The 10,696-nt window shown below is 38.2% G+C and overlaps 1 protein-coding gene across 1 annotated transcript; it reads left to right on the forward strand.

Annotated features, from left to right (window-relative positions):
* Positions 1–5,289: 5,289 nt before the first annotated feature.
* Positions 5,290–10,258, forward strand: emx2 (empty spiracles homeobox 2). Its single transcript, XM_048269137.1, has 3 exons — positions 5,290–6,103; positions 7,528–7,712; positions 9,074–10,258. The coding sequence occupies exons 1-3, from the start codon at positions 5,713–5,715 to the stop codon at positions 9,239–9,241; spliced, it is 744 nt and encodes a 247-aa protein (XP_048125094.1). The 5' UTR covers positions 5,290–5,712; the 3' UTR covers positions 9,242–10,258.
* Positions 10,259–10,696: the final 438 nt, after the last annotated feature.

Raw genomic sequence — 10,696 nt, forward strand, 5'->3', positions numbered from 1 at the left:
AATAGGGCTTTCTTATGTCTTAATTTGTATGTCTAGCTATGGAAATATGAGAAACCAGAATGTTTGGGGAATATGGAAATTTTCAAGACTAGGCTACTTGAAAGTATTGTGTGAAAATATTTTGGTTAGTTAGAAGTTCAATGTTTGAAAGACAAGGTTTGCAAGTCCGTGCAGGCCAAATGTAGGTCATTAGAAAGACTAGTGTGCATGCAGGTAAACTCCTTTGGGACTTTGGGAAACTGAGAAATGTGTTATTTGCAAAATGTTCATACAATCCGATTGTTACCAAAAATTAACTTAACGGCCATATTTCTAGTAGATGTCAACTATAGATTGGAAAAATGGGATGCCTTTCATGGGGAGGGTTGGCTACATCTTTAGCCGACTGCCAGAAAATGGGTAGATGGCGTAATGAGCTATTGTGTTCAAATATTCTTCCCTAGTCCATTACTCATTCAGCATTGTGGCTGGACAGTAGACCAACTTGAAGTTTTACCATAAAACACTTTGTACGAAATGGCTTAATAGAAATCAATGTCTAAGAAACGTCTTGCCTTGACTCCCAACTGGATTAGCCTACGCCTTTGCCATGGATTTGTAAAGGCCTATGCGTAAAACCATAGGTTACACATTACCAACATCAGTTTGAATTTATCTTGCATCTGCATCTGCATTTATCTTGCAAATAACATCGCATAACAAAATAACCTACTTAGGCTACGAGCCCAAGCCCATTCACGTTCTTTACTGATATTCTGCAATGACAAATTGCATAAGTGAAAGTGTCGGCCATTAGGCCTACCTGGTATTCGGTAGGCTATTGTGCCCAATTTGCCAGTTTATTGAGGGGACGCGAGGCGCACGTCTTTCAACTTGCCGCCTTGAGGTTATAACCTTTATAAAGCCTGCCCATATCTCAGAAGATACATTTTAGTGAACCTGACGAAGCAACAACGAAACGCGTCGTTCACGCCAATAACATAAAATAATCAGTTAATACTCTTCTAATACTGCATTAAGTAGGACAATCCTTTTTCTCTGCAGTAGGCTATTAGGCCTAGCTGTCCAAAACATTGCATATGAATGAGCTAGGCCTAGCCTACATCAAATTACTCAAAAAAAATCAAACATTGTAATAAGGGATTTGCACTCGTTTGCCCGCACGCTATACTCGCAAATAACTTGTTCATTACCGACCCTCGCATAGCCTTATAGGCTAGTGACCAGTTTAACCCCAAGCATGGGACAACAGCGCAGCATGGACTTGTATCGCGAAAGAATGTTAACTGAGCGCACTTGCATCTTAGTTTTAGACAAACTTCTTCGTGACTACACACAAATCGAATGGATAGCAAGTGGTCTGCACAGCAAATTTATTAACTTCGCCCTACACGAATGCTATATAGGCTATCGTCCATTTATTTGTACCAGATTAGCCAATCGGGTATAATTCCGTAGTCGAACAGAGGAATATTGGCTCTGGCGTAGGCTACATCATCAGCCCATTGAGGTATAGGCTGTTTCGCATAATAGACTAGCCTGTGTCCTTATAATAAAAACCTAGTGTCCAGGCCCAGTGACTTTGCAGCCTATGCGTTGTGTAGAACACACACAATTTCTACTGACTAAGCCCCATTACGAAAAAGAACAGGAATGTTAAAATATTTTAGGACATAATGTTAGGAATACTATAGCATAGATTATGAATCTTATAGCATTTTGGTACAGTTAGTCTAGGCCTACCATACAATAGGCTAGGCCTTCTAGAAGACTGTAAACCTAGGAACGTTATGGAGGGTAAGGGTATAGGCTAATAAAAGCATTATACATTAGGCCCATAGAAAACTTAAAGTATTAGGTTAAGCTATTATAGTTATTTTTCATAGGATCCATGCCTGAACATACAATGAACATGACTGTTCATGAGATATGGAAGCTTGTTTGGGAGGACAGAAAAGACATGTCTACTATTTGCATCCTAAGGTAACCTAGGCATGTTCATTCTCAAGATTAACAGTCAGGCTAGTATTATCAGAGGAAGAGAGAAATGGAAGCACTTGGATGAAAAAAGAACTAGGAATTTTATTGTATGGAACAAAATATGATAGTTTTATACTATAGGAATTGTGCACTAGGCTACTATAGAACTACTAGGCCTATTGAAATCTTACAGTATTAGGTCTAGCCTACTATAGATCTTTTACGTGAAGGTTCGGAGATATAGGGGCCTGAATAGTGGCCTGATTTTGATTTATGTATTTTTTTATTTAAGTACTTTTGATGCCTTGTTGGTAGGCCTGTTAACTATGCAGCAGAGCGTGATCAGTCTGTAGCCTAAAACAATTTTCAGAAATCATTGGCATAATGAAATAGGTTTATTTAACAACTTTGGGTGAAAATGCCATGTGGGAATCTTTTTTGAGGAGCCATATCGCACAATAAATTGTCATGAATTAGCTCTGGCAGGCTATTTGTTTGAATGGTGATCAAATTAATTGTGAATTTTTAGTTTGAGTAGGCCTATTTAAACTGGCGGTGGAAGATTGTGTATAGAGGGAGTTAAAATGAATATAACAGATCTATCTTCTAAAAAGGATTCAAAAATTGCAAAATAGGCCTAGGTCACAAAAGCACTGGAGCGGTGAGATACAGGCCTAGTCCTACTCCCCAATTTATTCTTTTGATGTAAGCCTAGTCAAAAGATTTTATTTCCAAACGAATGAAGATTGCCAAGTTGTTTTAAAACTAGCCTAGACTCCCTTAGTGAAAGCGATGAGAGAGTGGGAAATCCAATTAAAATGTATATTTAAGCTTGAGTAGCCTATATTCTGCGAAGAACGGGCGAAACTTCTGTGTAGGCTTGTGCTCATATCAACATGGATCATCTGTGATTTGTACTTTTGCCAGCAGGTGACGCACTGGTATCGACTACAGAAACAATGACCTTGACAAGACGGCGCTGCACATGCTACCCTATCACCCAACGATCTCGCAACAGTGCAGCTGGACTAGGCCAAACTACGCATCATGATAGGCTGTTAATTAGGGTTTTTAAATTTTAGACTATAGACTTGCATAATGTGAATAGACCTATGCGCAAGAACTATAATATAGGCTACTTCTAGGGAAACTAAGTTCCATGAACAAATTACAAATTGTAACCTCTTCTCAGGGATTGTCCGAGATTGATGTGCCAGTTGTTCCTGTTCTTGGTGCGCTCTCTGAATCAAGGAGATTCATGCGTCCTTGTTGATTGCAGATCACAGATTTGTGCATTCATTTTGTCAATAGGGTTATTAGCCTAGCAGCCTAAAATTCAGTGTTTTGTCGGCAGATAAAATATGTTATGGGATAATCTATGAGGCCCACTAAAGGTTCTGTGGCTTTGTGTTTAAGGAAATGTAGGATATTTAACCGAAGAGCTTGTTCCAAGCTGTTTTGATGTTGTGAACCACTGTTCTTGAAGTCCTGGCTCTGTGGCCGATTGCCTAATGATTGTTTCATCTAACTTAACGTTAACCCAATGGCCCACCTTACATTAAATGCTAATAATAGCCTAGGTTAGGTAAATAGTAACCCGGCCTACCGAGGGATAACGCAAAGGTTTCATAGTAAACATGCAAAAAACAACCGATAAACATTGGCTAAAATATGCCATAGCTATAATTTTGTATCATCAGCCTATGAATAATTATATTAGACTGTAGGTTATTGTAGGCTTATAAATAGCCTCTGCTTTGGTCGTAAGTATTAGGCCACCAGGTCAAATAGCCTAGGTAGGTTACTGGATTTTGTGGCTTATATATATGGCTTTATATTATTGGTCATTATAGGCTATTGCATTGACATTATTGTTTATTATTATTACTCTTAATGTAGTATTACCAACTTTTTAAAACTGTTCACTGTTAATTTAACTATTGTATTGAGTCGCAATACAATATAATAGGCCTACAGTTGGACAAAAGCGTCTGCCAAATCCCATAACCATATTATTATTACTATCATTAGGCCTATTATTAATAATAATGATATTAATCAGTGTTATTATTATTATCATTATTATTATTATTATTAGGCCTATTGTGATTATTGTTATTGTTGTTCCTAGGCCTAGTATTCTAGTAACCTAGTAGTCATGTGCCTATGTCTAGACTGTTTTTGCTAAGACGTAAGTAAGTTGTGGTTTCAATAAGTGAGAGCAAAGAACAAGTAGACCTAAGCAAAATAATTACCCTATATCATATATACGTATTGAAGAGGAATTGACAAAATCGTATATTTAATTGATCGCTATTATGATTATGGTAAGTATGGTTCATCTCAGACCTTTTTTCTCCCATAGGCTACGGGCTCGCACGTTTCCCTCGTTGGAGCTGCTCCACGGCGCATGCAGTAGGCTAGCCTAAGGATTTTACATTTAGACTGATTCTGAAATTCTTTAAGTGTCCGTGACAATGTAGACTGCTTTTTGCACATGTTACATTTTCATTGCCTGTTCATTATGAGGGAGGGAAATTACATCACTGCGAAAACTGTGCACATGGCTATTTCTGATGGTCCGCATATCCATTATCTTGCAAATTATTATTGCAAATGCATAACCACTCCTTCAAAAATATTATTATTTAGTACCTGTTAATAACGGCCTATTCAAAATTACTTGTTAATGGAAGCAAATATGTAAAAAAGTAACATTTTTGACGTTACCAACAACACATTGTATTTCACTGGCGCTACAGTATGTGCCAAGTTTTCCCAATTCCACGAGTAAGCTATTTGTGGGGAAAAATAACCCTATTCTTCTTCATAAGACAAACATCAGAAAATATTGATCATTTGGTGTCTCCAGAAAGAGAAAATGAAAACTATAGGCCTACCTAGACTACTACTAATCGCAGATTAAATGGTCTCAAAATGAGAAAGCAAGAGAAATAACGCGCGACGCAAAATACCGAAGAAAGACAGAAGATGGATACTTTTGTGCCATTCACATGAGTTTTAATACGATACAAATACTTATATTGCGATACTTAGGCTATACTTTTCATAATCCAAATATAATTCTCTCACAGTAGCCTAGAACATTTAGAGCAAGCAACAATAGCCTAAAACAAAAAAATTGACAAACAATCTAATCATTTAAATTATGATGTGATCTGCAACATTTAAACAAATGCTTTAGCCAAATCCCATAATAGAATTTGTCTTGAGGGTCTGTCGTCGGACATAAATAGCCTTCATGGTACCTTGAGCTCCTCGATGTGCTAATGTAAATGCCCCCGCAGCTCCAGTCCTGGACGAATCCGTTCCGTTGAGCTTGAATCCGCCTCTCTGCTCGTTTCTGTTGACGCACTTAAAGACTCTACCCTCAAGCTTAAGGCGAGTTGCAACGACCAATCACCAAGCCATTACAGGCTTCAGAGGAAGCTGTTTATATGACTCTGGCGCTAATTAGGCTCATGAACTAACAAATCTCTAACACAACTGGCTGGGAACCGATCGCATCCATGGATTGTCTGGAGACGTCGACTACTTTTTTTAGTTGACAAGTCGCGGTTTTGTCTTCTTTTCAAGGGGTTTCAAAGGGCTGCGTCCACCATTTTAAAGTTATTTATTGTTGTAAGAACTTCACTTTAGTGTGTGGAGTATTTCTGAGCGGGAACCCCAGCACGGCTTTCACTAAACTGGAGAATATTGACTGGTTTCACTATGTTTCAACCCACACCGAAGAGGTGTTTTACTATAGAATCATTGGTGGCAAAGGATAATCCTTTGCCGTCGTCGAGATCCGAGGAGCCCATACGACCAGCGGCTCTCAGTTACGCAAACTCGAGTCAGATAAACCCTTTTTTAAACGGCTTTCACTCCGGCGGCCGGGGCGTCTACTCGAATCCGGACCTGGTATTTACTGAAGCGGTTTCCCATCCTCCAAACTCCGCTGTCTCAGTTCATCCCGTTCCTCCTCCACATGCTTTAGCAGCACATCCGCTTTCATCTTCGCATGGCCCGCATCCTCTTTTTGCCAGCCAGCAAAGGGATCCCTCAACTTTCTATCCGTGGTTGATACATAGATACAGATATTTGGGTCACAGATTCCAAGGTAGGTTTGCGATTTATATTAATGTCTGCGCACAATGGACACATATTTTCTTTTCATAAAGCCTAATTTTAGCTGTTGAAAAATAATTGACTTAAAAAAGGGTTGATGAATGCTTGTTTTCCTTTTGGTATGTTCTACACAAACCTTAGGCCATGGTGACAGGAACATTAGTTTTTAATGTCTAATTTAAAATGTTAGTTCTATGCCATATGCTACAAATAACTTTAACAGGATTTTAAGTTGTCGATTTGTTCTGTTTGGACTTTAGGCTAATATAGCCTAGAATGTAAGTGCCTTATTGGTTTTTAATAGTAAAATAGTTAAGATCGAAGAGATTGTCATGATTGTTTTAAAATATTTTAAAATAGAATTTCAAATAAGATATCAGTAAATATTTAATGTAGCCTAGCCCATGCCTACAGTCACACGCTGAACATAATTTATATTCAGCGATGTGCATGCAACTATTAGGCTTAGGCTACTCCGTACGCTTTAGGTCAACATCGACATAGAAATAATTGTGACAATGCTGATGACCTATTTGTCTGGATTCTGTGCACTAGGTCCAATAAATACAATTCGGCGAAGATCATATAGCCTGCATATTAGGCTATCATATGGCTACATAAATTGTGAGAGTTTGACATTAGGCTAATTTGAGATTAAATTGTAATTGCAGGATAATCTAGCCTATCTCCAATTGATCTTGTGTTTTTCGTGAAATTTCGTTTTACATTTAACTGGAGAGTTAAATAATATGAAAATAATTAAATTGATAATAATAATAATTTTAAGGATTTGTTTTTATAATTCATTAAAACCTCGGCAGTTGACTTTGCAAGGCGTTCAGTCAATGTTAAAGTAGGCTACTGGATTCAGAATAGTACAATATAGCCTAGGCTACATCCTTATGTTCTTGTAACCAATGTAGGCCTAGCTGTACAGCCTGAAATAGGCTACCTATCACAAAGGCCTCGACATGAGAAAGTTTCGAGGGTCGTTTTAAAAATCTGTCAAGGCTATGGCCTAGGCTGAATTCTGCCTATAGGTATATAGGTTAGTCTATGGGCCTAGACTGTGTTATTAATTATTAGCTATACATTAATAGGCTGACAAATGAAATAATGTGTTGCAATTGCAGACCTTTTTTTAATCACGTGTTTATCGTGGTTCTTTTCGCTTGACTATCAGCTATAGGCTAAAATATTTGAAGCTATTCCTATAGCTTATAACATAGGCTATTGTGTCTTTAGGCCCACGATGAACTGTTGACAACTTAGGTTATAGACCATTGCTCATTGCAGTTAGCCTACTTGATTAGGCTACTTAAAGTTGCTCCGATAGTGTCCTTTCTCTTGTGAACGCACGTTAAATTTTGAGAATGCCACGACTGATCATATACTGAACCCCGTCTTTATTTGCAGGCAATGAAACGAGTCCGGAAAGCTTTCTCTTGCACAACGCATTGGCCAGAAAACCCAAAAGAATTCGCACAGCGTTCTCTCCATCACAGCTCTTGCGACTCGAACACGCCTTTGAAAAAAACCATTACGTGGTCGGTGCTGAACGAAAACAGCTTGCGCACAGCCTTAGCCTCACAGAAACTCAGGTAAGACAGTGTCTTGTTTTATTTTTACAAACTTAGGCTAGACATTTTGTTAGGCTACAGATCAGTAGGCCTACCACGAAGGGGAGAGCATGATCTTGGCATTGGCTGCAAGATCGACACAGCCAACGTGTAATGCATGTGGTCCTTCGATTTAGGCTGTAGCATTTTGATTACAAACGAATGGGCCTATAAAAATAAATTAAATTTTCTACTTCATCTGGGTCAACAGGCTGTAATATTTTAGACTATTTAGGCTAACGTTTAGGCCTAGCCTACATAGGCTAAGAAAAATAATAACATAAATCGCCTTGGCCTATAGAAAAAGGTTTAATGATTTCGGCTTTCAGTCTAATTTACTGAAATTCTCCCATAGGCCTATTCTTAAATGGAAACTATGGGGGAAACCCTTCCAAGAAATGTCCAGGGCACTGAATAAGGTTGTGACACCCATGTCACCAATGAGTCCTGGGTTATAGCCTAGGCTATGCGAGCAACCATCAGCAATATATGTCCTGAAATATACCATTTAGGCCGTGTTTTACATTATTATGCCTAGGCCAATTTGAAACACAACGGTGAATAAGGCTCTTCTTAAATGGGATTGGATCAAATCCAAGTTCAAGGTCCTCTACGTCGGTGATCTCAATAGCCGGCTGAGGTAGGCCTATAGAGATTATTTAAACACAAAACCCTTAGGCATTTACTTGTTGAATAGCTCACATCTCTCGGCAGTATGAAGCGCGTTTCTCGCTAACACTTATAATTGTCGGAGTTTTGTGAAATTGCGTCGGGTCAATGTTGACTTGATCATAAAGGTTTTGTTTCAAGAGGTCATTAGGCATAGCTTACCGTGAAAACCAACTGACACACCGCAAACGTAGACCTATTAAATCCTTCAGTCATTCTGCAAGATAGCATGTACTAGGCTACTGATTTGAGTTTAACCTAAATGCAGCGAATGATCGGATACCGAAAGAGAAATGTGTAGGAAAGCGATAGGGCATATTTATTATCCTATTCTATATTGTTGGTTCTTTTAAATGGTTTGCTTGAAGGTCGTTTGTGTTTTATTTTAGCCTATCGTTAATGCCTGTGGATAGCATTAGTACGCTGATGTGCAAGACATGAGTGATTGCCTTCACATTGCCTAGGCCTATAAGTCAATTTAATGGGCTACAATCTCTCATAACGGATAAGCATCCGCTAATTATATATTTCTATGCTTGCAAATTATTATATTAGTTATTATTTCAAAACTGTTACAATTGCGTGTCTCAAAACTAACTGATTGTTGCAAGTTTTCTTTTATGTTTGTTATATCTATTTAATAGTGTATACATATATATATATATATATTATAGGTGAAAGTTTGGTTCCAGAATAGAAGAACTAAATTCAAACGACAGAAACTGGAGGAGGAGGGTTCGGATTCACAGCAGAAAAAGAAGGGAACGCATCATATTAACCGATGGAGACTGGCAACTAAACAAGGGAGCCCGGAGGAAATTGATGTCACATCAGACGATTGAGAGACTTTAAATATTTGAATCCGGGACAGCAGCGTGGCGTAAAGGATGACACGGATAAGGATTCTGTGAGAAAGAAACTGAAAGAGGGTAAAGGCAATGTTCACCTTTCGCTTTTCGGAGATTGGCAGCTTGAGTGTTTGAGATGTAATTGGTGACTGTCATTGCTACGAAACTGTTAATAGCCTATTCTACTTTGCAAGGGCAAGGTGTTCGAGAGGTAGCCTAGGCTATCGCATTCTCCCTCCCCAGCATCAATGACCACTATTCCACAACACAAAACATAGCTCCAGTTGGCCGTAAACATTTGCAATAGGAATGTTCATGGCCTGTATGCACACAAAGACTAAGTTCCAACACCAAAATACCAAAATACTTTTTTGTAAAACTTGAATTGCATGGTAGACGAAAGTATTTTGGTAGATAATTTAACTTGACACTTTCTTTCCATAAACAGATCTTTGCTTTTACAAATTTTCATTTCAAAGATGTTGTTTCTTCCTTATTTTAAATGTGACGTCTTGAATTTTGATCCTCGTGTTAAAGTGATTGTGAGACGAAGTAGCAGTGCTGCATTAGTGTTGTCAAGATGTAACGGATGAACTAAATTTAAGGTTTACTATCTCACAGATAAAGTTACCTAGCCTACAATTAACCAATCCAGGACATTCCTTTAACCGAAAGATTGATTGAATGTGTGCAGAATCTCCGAGCGTAATGGTAGCAAAAATTGCCACATAAGAGCTGAAATAAGAACGCCTGGGCAGTAAAACTAAAGCACTGAGCATAATCCGTGTATAAAGACACTAAGAATAATGTTTCTGTTGAATCTTATTTTAGCAGAATGTAAATAATTTGTGTTTGTGTTATATTTGCTACAATTTTATCAAAGACTATACTTCCAAGAAGTATGTAATTGTCAATATTTTGTCAATAAAGTTTTATCAGTATGATTCCCAGACCCTAAGAGAAATGCGATAAAACGCTAATTTCGGATGCCTCTTTTACTTCTGAATTTTAGTTTTGTGGATAGTTCTGGCCGAACATTGCATAAAGAGCACGGTGTATTAAAATTGAATGGGTTGGCTGAGGTTGTTTCTTTAAAGATGTTGTCCCTTGCTTTGGGAAATAGGCTCCTTACCGTGCATTTGAAATCATTTTTATGACATGAGTGGACAGTAGGCATACATTTGATGTTTTGTTTATTGTGAGGAAGTGTTGATGTAGGTTGAAGAATCTTGTTTTAAAATAGCCTATATCGGGAATTTTTCCGACAGGAAGTCGCTATTTTCCCGAATCTGTATTTGCCTCTCAGTCTGCATTAATCAGTTTGTCAATTGATAGAAGAGCTGCGTCTGGCCTGTTCGTGCTACAAAGAGACCAATGAGCTTTTGTGAGAGTGCAAATCAGTTTAGGCAATTATCATACGAGTGAGTAATATGAGGGGAAAGGGGATGC

The sequence above is a fragment of the Alosa alosa genome, chromosome 18, assembly GCF_017589495.1.
Source record: "Alosa alosa isolate M-15738 ecotype Scorff River chromosome 18, AALO_Geno_1.1, whole genome shotgun sequence".
Taxonomy (NCBI): domain Eukaryota; kingdom Metazoa; phylum Chordata; class Actinopteri; order Clupeiformes; family Clupeidae; genus Alosa; species Alosa alosa.